This window comes from Mustela putorius, unplaced genomic scaffold (genome assembly GCF_011764305.1).
Source record: "Mustela putorius furo isolate JIRA1106 unplaced genomic scaffold, ASM1176430v1.1 tig00000585_pilon_pilon_pilon, whole genome shotgun sequence".
Lineage (NCBI taxonomy): Eukaryota > Metazoa > Chordata > Mammalia > Carnivora > Mustelidae > Mustela > Mustela putorius.
Genome location: NW_025421424.1, coordinates 12,477,580 through 12,494,342, shown reverse-complemented (window position 1 = coordinate 12,494,342; position 16,763 = coordinate 12,477,580). Strand labels below are relative to the sequence as shown.

General features: G+C 40.5%; 1 protein-coding gene across 2 annotated transcripts in view; it reads left to right on the top strand.

Moving 5' to 3' along the window:
• Positions 1–16,763, top strand: part of FAM102B (family with sequence similarity 102 member B) — an 84,126-nt gene that overhangs the window by 43,098 nt on the left and 24,265 nt on the right. The window contains exons 3-5 of one of the 2 annotated variants that reach the window (XM_004777510.2): positions 4,599–4,628; positions 9,936–10,052; positions 14,094–14,140. In XM_004777510.2, the coding sequence (XP_004777567.1) occupies positions 4,599–4,628; positions 9,936–10,052; positions 14,094–14,140 (194 nt within the window). The remainder of the gene's footprint in view (positions 1–4,598; positions 4,629–9,935; positions 10,053–14,093; positions 14,141–16,763) is intronic. The other variant, XM_013048425.2, reaches the window with a different exon arrangement.

Genomic DNA, 16,763 nt, shown 5'->3' with positions numbered 1-16,763 from the left:
AGCAGAAATCAGCAGGCCTAATTTTGGCCATGTTACATTGGAAGTGTCTATGAGATACCAAGTAGGAATGTCCAGTAGTCATTTAAAGGAACCAGTTTGGCACTCAGGGGAGAAGTCAGACTAGAGACAGAGACATGAAAGTTACCAGCATACAGTTTTTATTTAAAGCTACAGATCTGGGATGCCTGGTTGGCTTGGTCAGTTAAGTGTCCATCTCAGTTTCAGCTCAGGTCATGATCTCAGGGTTGCAAGATAGAGCCCAACATCAGGCTCCACACTGAGAATGGAGCCTGCTTGGGATTTTCTCTCCCTCTCATTCTCTCTCTCCCAAAACAAACAAAACAGTAACTACAGACTTGAATGGGGGAAAGTATAGACATAGACGATAACAAGCCCTGAACCAAATCCTGGATCATTCCAACACTCAGAGGTAGTATAAATTATAGTTAGCAGGAGATGAGCAAGAATTCATATGTATCACTTCTTATATCCTTTTGGTGAGTTCTTAGCACACTGCCATAGCACAACAGGAAGGTATAAAATGTTGTCCTAATACCACATGATGTCACTTGTATGTGGAATTTAAAAAACAAAACAGATGAACATAGGGGAAGGAAAGGATAAATAAAATAAGATGAAAACAAGGAGGCAAATCATAAGAGACTCTATAGGGAAAAAACAGGGTTGCTGAAGGGGAGGTAGGTGGGGGGATGGGGTAACTGGGCTTGGGTATTAAGAAGGGCATGTGATGTACTGAGCACTGGGTGTTGTATGCAACTGATGAAGCATTGAATTCTATCTCTGAAACTAATAATACACTATATGTTACTTAAATTGAATTTAAATTAAAAAAATTTTTAAATTATTGTCATTATTTTGGGGTGCCAGATGCCCATGTAAAAATACAGTTTTCTATTACTTCAGAGAGCAGGGGAATGGATGGTTGGAGTACAGCTAGCATTCTTTCTACAGACGTTGAATACAGAAGTAGGTCCAGCAAATGAAAGTGAGAAGGAGCAGCCAGTGAGATGGGAGTAAAACCAAGTAATTGTGGCACAATGGAATGTTAGGGAAAAAAAATATCATGTAAGAAAGGAGGTGGAGTGGCCAAGTTTGTCAGATGTTCTTGGGGGGTTAAGTAAGATGGAGATGGAGCCTTTGGGCTTTAACAAAAATGGACGACATTGGTAATCTTAAGAACCATTGCAGAAAGGAAAATGACGACAAAAACCTGTTAGAAATAGATTGAATAGAGATTGGGATACAGCAAATTGAGAAGTTTTTGAGCAGTTTAGCTGAAGAGGGAAGCAAAGAATTAGCTAGAAGAGACAAGGATCATCTGGAGAAAGTTTTGTTTTATTTAGTGAAGTGTGCTCTTAAGGGATATGACAATAACATAGTAAGAATAATTCAATAATTCATAATGGGGCAGATTTAGTGGCATGGCCACGCCAGAAATCAATGGGACAGGAAAGGGGAAGGGCAGCAAATATTCATAAGTAATTGAGTTTACCATAGATTGCTGCTCATCTTATTTCAATTCACCATTTTTGGGGGGAGGGAGGCGCTGGGTACATGGTACATGGTACATATACATTGATGGTACATGACAAGGTAGGGTTCCCCAAGTCCCTCCCCTTCTTCATGGGGTCTGGGATGGAAACTGTTCAGAGGTCAGGAGATTCTCAATATGTTGGGGGATGAGTTAGGGCAAGAATTCCCAGCAGCTGAAGGCCTCTCTCTTTTTGTTCTGCTGGGACTGATGGTCCAGGGGGCTCTTACTCCTTGGAGGCCATGTGGATGATAAGGTCCACCACCTGGTTTCTATAGCCAAATTCATTGTCATACTAGAAACAAGCTAGACAAAGTGGTCTTGGAGAGCAATGCCAACATCAAAGGTGGAAGAATGGGTGTCACTTTTATAGTCACAGGAGACAACCTGGTATTCATTGTAGCCCAGGATGCCTTTGATGGGGGCCCTCTGATGCTTGCTTTACCACTTCACCACCTGCTTGATGTCATCATATTTGGCAGCTTTCTCCAAGCAGTAGGTCAGATCCATGATTGATGTGTTGTAGGTGGAGACACAGAAGGCCATGCCAGTGAGCTTCTCATTCACTTCAGGGATGATCTTGCCTACAGCTTTGGCAGCACCAGTAGAAGCAGGGATGATGTTCTGGGCAGTCTCTCTCAATCATTATGTGGCAGCTTCCCAGAGGGTCCATCACAGTCTTCTGGGTGGCACTGATGGCATGGAGTCATGAATCATGAGTCCCTCCGTGATGCCAAAGTTGTCAAGAATGACTTTAGCCAGAAGGGCCAAGCAGTTGGTGGCGCAGAAGGCATTGCTGACAGTCTTGAGGGGGTTGCCATACTTCTCATGGTTCATGCCCATTACAAACATGGAAGCATCAACAGGAGGGGCAGAGATGATGACCCTTTTGGCCCCACCCTTCAAGTGAGCTCCAGCCTTCCCCATGGTGGTGAAGACCCCAGTGGACTCACAACATACTCAGCACTAGCATCACCCCATTTGATGGTGACAGGGTATCACTCCTGGAAGATGGAGATAGGTTTTCCATGGATGACAAGTTTCCTGTTCTCATCCTTGATGGTACCATTGACTTTGCTGTGGGTAGAATCATACTGGAACATGTAGACCATGTGGTTGAGGTGAATGAAGGGTCATTGATGGTGACAGTATTTGCTTTGCCAGAGTTAAAAGCAGCTCTGGTGACCAGGTGCCCAGTAAAGCCAAATCCATTTATTATGTTCACTATTGTGTCTTAGGGACGTAGCTGGCACTGCACTGTAAGATGTAGCTGTCTGTAAAACAGGGAGGAGCAGAGAGCTTAGATTCACTACTTTAAAGATGGAAATGGTATTCAAAAAAATGAACTCTTGCCATTTGCAACAACATGGATGTACCTAGAGGGTGTTGTGCTAAGTGAAATATCAGAGAAAGACAAATACTGTATGATTTCACTTCTATGTGGAATCTAAAAAACAAAACAAACAAAAACCAGAAACAGAATCATAAGTACAGAGAACACACTGGTGGTTGCCAGAGGGGAGGAGGATGAGGGGATGGTTGAAATAGGTGAAGGAGATTACGAGATACAAACTTCCAGTCATAAAATGGCTGTCACAGAGATGAAATGAAATAAGTCACAGAGATGAAAAGTACAGCATGGGGGAATATCATTACTAATTTTGTAATTGCATTGTATGGTGACAGATGGTGACTATACTTACCATGATGAGCATTGCATAATATTTAGAATTGTCAAATCGCTGTGTTGTAACCTAAAACTAATTTTTTTAAAGTGAGTAGGGAGAGGAGATTCTGACCCTAATTGTAATGGCAAACACACATACAGGATATATTGTATGCTGGGCTTTGTTCTAAGTGTTTTATACTTAATTCTCTCAACTGTGCAGTGTCCTAAATCCAGAGATTTGGCAAATTATTGTATAGTTATATGTTTCAAATAAAATAAAATGTCAAGATGCCTATACATTTTTTTAATTATTTTTTACTTTTGCCTGTCTTGTTCACATTAGTTAAGAGGGAGTCTACTATACTAACATGGGTATTGTGTGTGTGTGTGACACACACACACACACACACACATATATTTATATTAACATGGACAATATCATATATAAGTAGAAGAAAGTAAGATGTAAAACAGTGTGTGTAGGGGTACCTGGGTGGTTCAATCAGTTAAACGTCTGCCTTCAGCTTAGGTCATGATCCCACAGTCCTGAAATAGAACACCAACATCTGGCTCTCTGCTCTGAAAGAAGCCTGCTTTCCCACTCCCCCTGCTTGTGTTCCCTCTCTTGCTGTCTCTTTCTCTGTCAAATAAATAAACAAAATCTTTAAAAGAAAAAAAAAATAACAGTGTGTGTAGTATGGTACATTTGAGTAAAAGGCATCTTTTGGTTTGTTCCTAAAAGTTGGTAACAGTAGTTGTCTGTGGGGTGGGAGTTTCAACTCTTTATAAAATCTTTCCACAATTTCATTCACGTGCTTACTAATAAGTAAATAATTTAACCTTTCTTTGATGATTTGGGTTCTTACGGTGTATCTAGGGTACTCTTTGGCAATTTCTTCTTCAGAATAGATTAAAAATTAGCTTGTCTTCTTACCATTTCCCTTTTTCAGATTTAAGTTAAATTCTCAATTAAACTTCTGACAATTTGGGGAATAGGGGTAGGGTAGCCATCCAAATAGTTGAATTTAGGATCATTAGAAATTTACTGTCAATATTTATTAAGCATGTAAATATGTAAATATCTACTTCAGGATTATTTTATTTGTGTTTAATTTTAAATCTTTATTTTTTTAAGATTTTATTCATTTTATTTGTCAGAGAGAGAGAGAGAGAGCACAAACAGGGGAAGCAGCAAGCAGGAGGAGAAGCAGGCTCCCCACTGAGCAGGGAGCCCAATGTGGGTGGGACTTGACGCTAGGACCCTGGGATCATGACCTGAGCCTAAGGCAGACACTTAATCAACTGAGCCACCCAGTTGTTCCTAATTTTAAATCTTTAATCATATGATATCCTTATAGTGTTTTTTATCTTTCACAGGAATTGAAAGGTGGAAAAGCTTATGCAAAGGTAAGTAGATGTTTTTTAACTCTTTTGGAACTTGTAATATTACTCACTGCTACTTATAAGCTTAAAAATTAAATGGTTTGCTCTCCTAATTGCTATTCAGGTTGGCTGTTTTTATTTGTTTGTTTATTTATTTATTTATTTATTTTTTAAGATTTTTATTTATTTTAGAGAGTGCAAGTGGGGGAAAGAGCAGACTCCCCACCAAGCAGGGCTCCATCCCACAACCGAGAGATCATGACCTGAGATGAAATCGAGAGTCAGACGCTTAACAGACTGAGCCACCCAGGCACCCCAATTTGGCTGTTTTTAAATAAAGCAACTTGGAGATTGAACAGTTGGATCCAGCAATAAATTATAGGCACATTCTTCCTAAAAACTGGTTATAAGATGTTATTCTTACATTTCAGCTTCCCTACTAGAAGATCATCTCTGGTTTCCATTAAGTAATAGCATCTGTTAATACTGTCTCCCCTGGGAAGTGTTACTAATCCTGCCTCCCCTCACCACTCAGTGGAACAGGACCTCTCCTCTGTGTTCTCTTAGCAGTCTGTATGTAGTACACTACAATTCTTTATACTTCTACTAGCTATATGGAATTACTAATGATTTGTGTGCTCACCTTTTTGATGAATAGAAGGAATTAGTAATACTGCCAGAAACACACATACTCCTCTTTTATTTTCATCTCTGATGGTATCTCTGTCAATTCAGTCATCTGCACCAGGATACCAGCTTAACCATCAACTCTTAAGTCCTTAAAACTATGTGGTTGCAGTGTCAGTTAGGATGTTCTTTGCTACAAGTAACAGATCACCATCCTCACCTAGAGGGGTTTTGTTTTTTTTTTTGTTTGTTTGTTTTTAATCTCACAGAGCAAGTAGATATGAAACAGAGCTGCAGATGTGAGCTAGAGCTGCTCCAGGAGTAGTTAATCCACTCACTAAAGGACATCATCAAGAACCCATGTTACTTTTCTCTTTTCATTCTTCCATTCACTGTGTCATGGTTTTATCCTTGCCCAGCTCTTCTCATGATCACCAGGTGGCTTGAGTTTTAGTCCACACATTCACATATGACAAAATCCAGCTGAGTGAGAAAATCTCTGAGTGAAAAAATTTTTCCTAGTTGGCCCTCAGAAGATTTCCCCATAACTTTCATTGGCCACAACTGATGATATGGCCACTCCTAAACCAGGCATGGGTGGTAGGAATGAATTGCCATGACTAGTTTAGACTCATCAGTTTGACAATGAGCTAAAGGTTGGGCTACTTTCCTTTTGCACATGGATGAGCTAAGGGTGGACACTTGAATAAAATCAGGGCTCTGCTAACAAGGAATATAAGAACATTGGATGATGGTGGGGAGGCGAAAAACAGCGTCTGCTGCAGTTGACAAATCCTGATTTCTCCTTTCTTATTTAAAAACCATCCCTTCTCTCCATTCACAAGGCAGGTGCCTTAGGTTATGCCTTCATTATTTCTTACTTAAAACCTGTACTGGCCTCTTACCTTTTATTCTCTGCCTCTGATGTCTCCCTCTATCCGTCCTCTATATTATTGCCATAGGATCATTCTGAAATTCAGACATGATCATTCCCCCACTTTTAGTCCTTCAGCAGCTATCTATTGTCTGTTAAGGAAAATGAGATGAAAGTCTTTAGCTAGCATTTAGACCATCTCGGACATCATCTGTACATGCTCACACTCAGACTCACTTAATTCTTACGCTTCAGACTTACTGCCCTCAGAAACCTCCTGGAATGTACTCTGCTATTTTATGCTCTTTGCCTTGTGACTTGGTATTTCCTCTGCCATGCATATGCTTCCCCCTTCCCTTGTCCTGTCAACTTATACAGCATTAAGCATTCGGTTTAGTCATCCTTTCCCCTGAGAAATTTTCTTTTCCTTTCTGTCTTGTAACTTCTTCCATTCCAGCACTTAAAGTTTTTTTTTTTTTTTAATAAGAATGTGTTTTCTGGGGTACCTGGGTGGCTCAGTGAGTTAAAGTCTCTGCCTTCGGCTCAGGTCATAATCTCAGGGTCCTGGGATCGAGCCCTGCATCGGGCTCTCTGCTCAGCCGGGAGCCTGCTTCCTCCCACTCTCTCTGACTACTTGTGATCTCTGTGTCAAATAAATAAATAAAATCTTAAAAAAAAAAAAAAGAATGTGTTTTTTTCTATCTTCCCTCATTTAACTGTGAGCTCTTTGACACTAGGAATGATTTCTATATTCCCAATGCCTAATGTTACCTAAAATGTAGATGCTCAGAATTATTTGCCAATAAAGTAATATCTACCGCAGAAGTAACTAAGTAATATCTACCGCAGAAGTATCTAAGTGTATGTGCCATTTTAAGGAGACCGTTATTTCAGTGAAGCCAAAGAGAAAATCATAAGGAAATATGGACTCCTTGGTGCCTCACTAGTCCTTGCCTGTCCTGTTCTCACTGTTTTTGCAGTGTCCAGAACAGGGCCTGGCACATAAAAGGTGCTCAGTAAGTAAATATTGACCTTCAGCTTGAAACATCACAGTCTTCATTGGTAACCTACAGCCTAAAACATCACATTGCTATACATTTTTTATGCTTTCTTAATGGTGACTGACCACAATCTTTTTTTTTTTTTATTCTTGGTGACATAGTAATACCAGCTTTCTAATAGTGAGTGCTAAGCCAGTAGTCTGCTTTTTGTTCAACAAATATGTATTAACTGCCAGCATATGGAAAAACTGTTCTCGGCACAAAACAGACCCAAATCTCTGCCTTTGTGGAGCTTATAGTCTTATGGAAGGTTGGAGGGGACAGACAGTAAACAAAATAAATATGAAATGTGTATGTATGTGATATGCTGACAGCTACTAAGGAGAGGAAGAAGACAGGTAAAGGGTAAAGGTGGACAGCTACAGGGTAGGGGAGAGAGGGAGGGAGGAGTCAGGGCAATAAGAAGGCTCCTTAGGTGGTATTTGAGCATAGACCTGAATGGAGTGAGGAGGAAAGCTACAGGAAGATCTAAGGATGTGTCAGGCAAAAGAACAGTAAGTGTTAAAGGCCTTGAGGCAGTCTTGGCATTTTCAAGAAGAAAGACATTGTGGCCAGGAGAGTAAATATGGAAGAGGGTGGGGACATGAAGCTGACAAGGTGGTGGCCAAGGATGAAGGGACCGGAGACAGTCAATGTAGACAACTCTCTCCAGGAGTTGTTTTTTGTTTTTTTTTGTTTGTTTGTTTTTGTTTTTATGAAAGCAGAAAGATAGTCCAACAGACCGGAGAGAGATAGGGGATGAGGTTTTCTTTTGTTCATTAAAGATGGTAAAAACTCCAGCATGCTTGTGTGCTAACGGAGTGGTTCAGTAGAGAAGGGAAACTTGAGAGCACAGAGGAGAGGGAGGAATTCCTGCAGCAGTGAACTTGAGTAGGCAGGAGGAGAGTGGTTGGCTCCAGGTTGGAGCACAGCTGGGTCAGTTACTACAGCACATGGGTATAGCTGCAGAAAGGTGAGGGGATGTGGTTGGCAATAAGAACTTCTGGAAGTTAAGTGCTCTTTTGATTGCCTTTAGCTTCTGGGTGAATTAGGAAGCAAGGCATCAGCACAGAGTTTGAGTGGAAAGGAGTTGCTGGAGATTTCAAGGGAAAGAGTAATATATGAAATACGGCCTTCAGATGATGTGTAATCAAATAGCCCCATGAATCTTCACATGTTCATTGGTATGTGGCTTTACCTTGGACACATCCAGGCTTTTCTGCTGATCTCTTAGACCCCTAAAAGGCAGTAAGGTGAGAGGAGCTGTGTGAAAATTAGTTAGATGTCACCTGTGGCCTGATGTGTTCTGACTTACTATTGCATTTAGGAATCATGGCCTTTAAACTGGTCTGTAAGTTCTTATTTTTCATTCTTTTTGTACCAGTTAAAAGTTACTAAAACAATGCTCTAGCCTGTAGTTAAAATCTTCATCTTGAATGCCTTCTCATGTGCCCAATATGTATCTTAAAATCTTAAAGCAGGCAGCTTAAAATTTTTATTAGGTATTCAGGGATATGTGCTTAATTGCAAATTCAAAACATTTTTTTGTTTTTCAATAAAAGACTCCATATGCACTGCACATAGTTGTATAGAATAGAACAGACTTAGTTTTAAAAAAATGGGACCTATTTCTTGTACCACTTGGAAATAAGAAATAGGGGTTGAACAACATCAGAGGACAGACCGTGGGTGATCTTTGATAGCTGTAGAAAATGGGAATTGAGGGGCGCCTGGGTGGCTCAGTGGGTTAAAGCCTCTGCCTTCAGCTCAGGTCATGATCCCAGGGTCCTAGGATCGAGCCCCACATCGGGCTCTCTGGTTGGCGGAGAGCCTGCTTCCCTTCCTCTCTCTGCCTGCCTCTCTGCCTGCTTGTGATCTCTGCCTGTCAAATAAATAAATACAGTCTTTAAAAAAAAAAAAAGAAAGAAAGAAAGAAAATGGGGATTGAACCTGAGTAGTAATGAGAGGAAGGAAGAGGATTTTTTTAAATTTATTTTTTATTTTCAGCATAACAGTATTCATTATTTTTGCACCACACCCAGTGCACCATGCAATCCGTGCCCTCTATAACACCCACTACCTGGTACCCCAAGGGAGGGGATTGATCTAAACGTTTGGAGAGCAGCATAGAGGGTTGTTGTAGGGCACAGTTTTGGGGAAGGGGAAAAGGTTTCATAAGAAGGGATTTAGCTTAAGTTGATCAGCAAAGCAAATGCTGTGGAATGTGGTGAAGGAGTAGGGGCTTATACTGAAGAAAACTTAAATCACTCTATTTCTTGCATGGAAAGTACAAATTTAATAACCTGCAACTGTTTGTAGTCACCAGTGGTTAACTGGGCATGGAGCCAAAGGCAGAATAGGGAGAAGAAAGTCTGATCAGTTTTCTTTATGAATATGCAAATGATCATGATTGGTCTGCTACTATTTCCCACAGTGTGGGGTGAGTACCACTGCTACTTGCAATGATTTTAATTGTTTGATAAACATTATTTCTACTTCAACAGCTACGTATTTCAATGTGTACAGAAAAAAATATATTTAGCACATCAAATATGTGATTTGAGATCAAATTGCCTAAGACAAGATTAGAATACTTAACACATTTTTACAAAAGAAGCAAGGCAATCTAAAGACACACATTAAGCAAATAATAAAGCAGATACTGCCAAAACTGCAAATGACTGATTTTGAGAAAACTTGTCTAGAACATGGGTTGAATGTTTATTTTAAGGAGAATATGATAGAAGCCTAGTAGATATTCTATTAATATAATTCCCTTTCTTTTCATAGCTGGGCTTTGCAGATCTAAACCTGGCAGAGTTTGCTGGATCAGGAAATACCACTCGTCGCTGTTTACTGGAAGGCTATGATACCAAAAATACAAGACAGGATAATTCCATTCTTAAAGTAAGCACATTTTGAGATTTACATGTCAACAAATGAGAATCTCTGCCTTTAAATAAGCATAGGAATATACAGTCAAGGGCACCATGGGATCAGCATGAGATCATAAGCTGACCACACCACTGAAGTACTCACCGTCTAAGGGAAAAGCTTCCCAAATCATAGAAGCAACGAAAGTAACAAATATTCACCTTCATGATCCAAGGTATTTCTGGAGCTGTGAACGTTCAGGGAGTAGTACATACAACTGCTACAGCGTAAGGGCTCATAAAGAGTAAGGAGCATGAGGAGGGAAGACCTTAAAAATGTTTGTCACTTCCCAAGCATCTGTGGTGGGTGCAGAGAAGTCACTGGGCTTTCCTATAACTAGTAAAGTGACAGGTGAAACTCACTTTAGGCATCTGCCCTCTTGTTTCTAAGTACCATCAGCAGTCTCCTATTCTAGTGGCCACAGAGGAAACATACATTTGAGAGAGTTGATGAGGGTATTAAATGAAACCAGTTGAGAAAATGTTTGTAAAGCACCTTGTACCTAGTAAGACTCACTGGACAAACTTTTTGCTCTATTTTAGTTAGGTTACCCCATAATGGTAAGTTATCTAACATTAAAAAAGGAAAATTATTCAGAATAAAAACTGGATGGTCAGAAGTTAGTGGAGCAAAGAATTCCCAACGCCTACACTTTTCAAACTTCATTTTCAGTAAATACACAAAAAATTTCAGAGCAGTTGCATATACCTATACGACATAAACAGTGATGCATAGGGTAGATTACAGATGAAGAATAACTTAACTCAGGTGAAGTGTCTCACTAAAGTCATTGGTGGCAGAGCAGAGACCAGATGCGTATCTTCTGCCGTGTAGAATCAGTGGTCTTTTCATGTTACCATGCTGTCTAAGCACCAGACTCAGAAGGAACAGACTGCACTGTTCAGTCTTAGACTCATCCCAAAACAAGCCACTAAATTCAGTTTCTTCATATTTGCTGTATAAGAATATTTATAATCCTTTTCTGAATTTTAGTGTCTTCGTTGGAAATTGAAATAAGTCACTAATTTCAGACTCTCCCATCCTAACCCCATTCCTTAGGGGCAGCTCCTGGCTCCCCATTGATCCTTTCACACTATCTCTCCCACTTGGTCCTATAAAGAATTTATTTATTTATTTATTTATTTTTTTTGAGTGTAAGAACATGCATGCGCAAGTTGGGGTAGGCGCAGAGAGAGAGAGAGAGAGAGAATGACTCTCAAGCAGACCCCACACTGAGCGGAGAGCCCGATGTGGGGCTCGGTCTCACAATCCTGAGATCAAGACCTGAGCTAAATCCAAGAGTCAGACACTCAACTGACTGAGCACCCAGGCACCACGTAACTTACTCTTCTATAAATCACACCATTTAACTCTCACACTCTCTCCCTGCCCGAGCTCTGTCATCTCCTGGCCACCTAGTTAACTTCTCTCTCCTGCTCATTGATGACTTAGCTCTTGGCTCACAAATTCTCTTTCCATCCCTTCTGTCGTCATATTTTGGTGGCTTCACCATCTGGTGGGTGATCTGTCCTTGTGGACTGTCTTCTCTACGCATTCTCTCCCTCAAGCTAATCTTTTTTGTACGAGAGGCCTCTCTGTTCCTTAAACTACCCTTCTCCAGCATCCTTTTCTTTTTCTTCTTCTCAGTTCCTCCCCCCATGGCCAAACTCTAGACTTTTCTATCTCTAGAAACCTCACGACTGGTATTCCCCTCTGCTACTTCTGTCTCCTTACATTTCCAGTCCTCTTGGTCTACTGCTCACTTTGCTGTCCTTCACCTTACTCTTCTCCCACTGCCTACCAGCCTCCACTTCCCTCTACTTCCCTCTTTATCCAGCTTAGATTCCAGAATCCGTGATTCTCTTATGCTTAAAAACACTTCTTGTGAGGCACCTGGGTGGCTCAGTCACTTAAGCCATCTGCCTTCAGCTCAGGTCATGATCCCAGGCTCCTGGGATCAAGCCCCATGTCAGGCTCCCTGCTCAGTGGGGAACCTACTTCTCCCTCTCCCTCTGCTGCTCCCCTTGCTTGTGCTCTCTCTCTCTCAAATAAAAAAAATACTTCTTACTCCTTTGCCCATCTCCCTCATTGCTCTCTCCCAGCGAACCCCCAACCCCAGTTAAACTCAACTTCAACTGTCCTCTCTGGGCCTGCATCCTAATTGCTGAATGTTACTGGAGAATATCACACAACCATCCAGCCGCTGTTCCTATAGTCTTGCTCCCTGCCATCAAGCAACTCTCTTTCCTTTGTAAGTGTCCTTTCCCAGTTACCAAATAATCTATTTTGTACCTTCTTTCTTCTCAGATCTCTACACACCACCCTTATTCTCAGCTAGTGGTCCTACTTTATCCTTTATGGAGAAAACAAGTCATTAGATTCAAATTCCTTCATCTTCCTGTTGCAGAATTTACAATTCTTCCTGTCTTTCTAGCCCTGTTATGCCTTCTGCCCCCATGACAATGAAGGAAATGTCCCTCTCCCTGTCCAAAGTCACTCCTTCCTCTTAAGTGCTAGAGTCCAAAGCTTGCCTGATCAAGAGCTTTGCAGCTTGGACTATCCCTTTTCCTAACCATCTCTTTCTCCAGTGAATTATTCTCATTAACATATGAAGAAACAGCTCTCATATCTACTGTATTTAAAACAAACACCTCCTCCAACCATGTCCCACTCTTTCTGTTCTCCTTCCCCACGCAGTGTCTTACAAGCTGCATGTGCCATCTCCATCCCTTCTGAGACATTCAGGATACTCAAGAGTGCTGTGTTTACGTAGTTAGAAACCAGACTGTGGAGTTCTATGAAAGTGGAGGGGATAAGGATGCCCACACAGCTGGCTCAGGTCCCACATTTAATAAGTGTAGTGCTCAGAAAAAGAACAGTAGTAGAGGTACAGAGGTGAAAAAATAAGAAAGAAATGAGGTTCTATTAGGATATATGGCAGCCACTAGGTAGAAAATATGCACATAAATAAATATTCTCTTCTTCATAAAGACCATGAGTTTTCAGTATTATGCAGTCCTAGTTTGAGATTTCACATCTGCCCTTTATTAGCTACCTGATAGTGAAAATACCACTTTGTCTTCTGAGCTTAGAGGGAAAGTATGAAAAATAAAAAATAAAAAAAAGGAAAGTATGAGTCTCTCATTGGAGTTTTGAACAGTAAATGAAATCATGCAGTATACAACACTTAGCTTATGCCTGACACACAATTCTCAAATCACAATTGCTGTTAACATTGTTGTTATTCCTGCTATTACCATTATTTTTCCTGCAAGAACAAAACAAGATCCTACGGCCGAGTCTTAAGAGACCATCAGCAAGTAGAGAAAAGTAACATTTCAGAAAGCATTAACAAAACTTTAAATTCTGTTCTTTTTTTTTTTTTTAAGATTTTTAAATTTATTTGACAGGGAGAGACACAGTGAGAGAGGGAACACAAGCAGGGGGAGTGGGAGATAGAGAGGGAGAAGCAGGCTTCCTGCTGAGCAGGGAGCCTGATGCAGGGCTTGATCTCAGGAGTCTGGGATCATGAACTGAGCTGAAGGCAGACACTTAACTGACTGAGCCCACTTAACCCAGATGCCCCTAAATTCTGTTCTAAAGATAGAGCAAAGGCCAGGAGCATTCTTCTCTCACAAGCCCCCACAAACTCCCCTTGAAGCATCAACATGGCAGGTTGGAGGGAAACATTTGAGACACCGAAGCGCCATAGGAATCTAGGAGACCAGGGCGACCAGGGCACCCCGCGGGGCATCACATTGTGGCACTTGCTCTCCCTTTCCATCTTTCCAGCACCAATTTTTGCCATTACCAGGTTTCGAATGTTGGAAAATGGTCTGTATAAACAAGCAGCAATTTAATGCTGGATGTAACTCAATTCTGCAATTGCTTTATCAAATAATCTCTAAGTAGGAAATACTGGCCTAGGTTCTGTGGGGGAGGTGTGGGTTAGCATAACATGGCTTCTTCTCTCAAGGGGACTTTTGTAATCGTATTTCATTTTCTAATACCCAGGTTTTGATCAGTATGCAGCTGATGTCTGGTGACCCGTGTTTTAAAACGTAAGTTGATTCTCAGTAAATGAATTATTTATCTGAAAGTATAATAGTGACTTTTTTTTGTTTAAATTTTTACATTCATATATTGTATTGTTTACCCAGAAAGAGACCATTCTTTTCCTAGGAGGCTGCCTGACCTACATAGAAATTACTATTAACCCTTTATCAAATGAGCTCCTCGCACTCTAAATTTATTTAGGCTGTAGATCTTTCATCATCTTCAAGTTTTGGGTGAAACTATACAAATTAAGTTTTTTAATTTGATCTCTATGGACTTAGTCATGTCTTCAATAAATACTTGTTAAATGCCTTACCATGTGCTAGGCCCTATTCTAGACACAAGAGAAACAGCAATGGGAAAAAAAAAGTCCCTGATATATTGGAGCATATATTCTTAAGAGGAAAACAGTAAGCTAAGAAATAAATGTATAATACAAAGATGGGAAGAGTGCTTTGGAGAAAAATAATGCGGAGTAGGAGGGCATGTGGGGAGAAAGTGTGCTGTTTTATAGAGAGAGTAGTCAAAAAAGAAAGTCTTCCCTGGCAGAGATGGTATTTGAGCAGAGACCTGAAGGGGGGTGGGGGAAGCACACCATGCAGATATTTGGGGAAAGAGCATTTGAAGTAGAGGAAACAGGGACAAAGGCCTCATGGAGAAGTGTGTTTGGTATGTCCAACAGACTGCTGGGAGACCAGTATGTCTAGAACAGAGAATGGGGAGAAGGGGGATAAGAAATGGGGTCAGATGATAAAGAGTCTCCTTGGCTGCTTATAACCTGAGATAAAAAACTACTGGAGGGTTTAGAGTAGGGGACTAAAGTTATCTGACTTATGGCTTCTAGGTAGAGAATAGACAATTTGTAGGAACAATGATGGGAGCAAGGTCAGAAATCAGTAGATGAGTTAGGAGGCTGTTCCAGTAGTCCAAGGTTTAGGGCCAGAGTAACTCATTTATTGAAATGAAAGAGCCTCTGAGAGGCAAGGTTGGAGGTTGGGAGCTTAGGTGTTGGACATGTTATGCTGGAGATCCTTATTTAACATCCAGCCAGGCACCTCAAGTAGACAGTTGAAGTGGAGTCTTTTGGGTTTTCCACATATAGTATCATATCATCTGCGAAGAGTGATAATTTGACTTCTTCTTTGCCGATTTGGACGCCTTTAATTTCCTTTTGTTGTCTGATTGCTGAGGCTAGGGCCTCTAGTACTATGTTGAATAGCAGTGGTGATAATGGACATCCCTGCCGTGTTCCTGAACTTAGCGGAAAAGCTTTCAGTTTTTCTCCATTGAGAATGATATTTGCAGTGGGTTTTTCATAGATGGCTTTGATTATATTGAGGTATGTGCCCTCTATCCCTACACTTTGAAGAGTTTTGATCAGGAAGGGATGCTGTACTTTGTCAAATGCTTTTTCAGCATCTATTGAGAGTATCATATGGTTCTTGTTCTTTCTTTTATTGATGTGTTGTATCACATTGACTGATTTGCGAATGTTGAACCAACCTTCCATCCCTGGAATAAATCCCACTTGGTCGTGGTGAATAATCCTTTTAATGTACTGTTGAATCCGATTGGCTAGTATTTTGGTGAGAATTTTCGCATCTGTGTTCATCAAGGATATTGGTCTATAGCTCTCTTTTTTGATGGGATTCCTTGTCTGGTTTTGGGATCAAGGTGATGCTGGCCTCATAAAATGAGTTTGGAAGTTTTCCTTCCATTTCTATTTTTTAGAACAGTTTCAGGAGAATAGGAATTAGTTCTTCTTTAAATGTTTGGTAGAATTCCCCTGGGAAGCCATCTGGCCCTGGGCTTTTGTTTGTTTGGAGATTTTTAATGACTGTTTCAGTCTTCTTACTGGTTATGGGTCTGTTCAGGCTTTCTATTTCTTCCTGGTTTAGTTGTGGTAGTTTATATATTTCTAGGAATGCATCCATTTCTTCCAGATTGTCCAATTTGTTGGCGTAGAGTTGCTCATAGTATGTTCTTATAATAGTTTGTATTTCTTTGGTGTTAGTTGTGATCTCTCCTCTTTCATTCATGATTTTATTTATTTGGGTCCTTTCTCTTTTCTTTTTGATAAGTCGGGCCAAGGGTTTATCAATTTTATTAATTCTTTCAAAGAACCAGCTCCTAGTTTCGTTGATTTGTTCTGTTGTTTTTTTTGGTTTCTATTTCATTGATTTCTGCTCTGATCCTTATGATTTCTCTTCTCCTGCTGGGCTTAGGGTTTCTTTTTTGTTCTTTCTTCAGCTCCTTTAGGTGTAGGGTTAGGTTGTGTACCTGAGACCTTTCTTGTTTCTTGAGAAAGGCTTGTGCTGCTATATATTTTCCTCTCAGGACTGCCTTTGTTGTGTCCCACAGATTTTGAACCGTTGTATTTTCATTATCATTTGTTTCCATGATTTTTTTCAATTCTTCTTTAATTTCCCGGTTGACCCATTCATTCTTTAGAAGGATGCTGTTTAGTCTCCATGTATTTGGGTTCTTTCCAAACTTCCTCTTGTGGTTGAGTTCTAGCTTTAGAGCATTGTGGTCTGAAAATATGCAGGGAATGATCCCAATCTTTTGATACCAGTTGAGTCCTGATTTAGGACCGAGGATGTGATCTATTCTGGAGAATGTTCCATG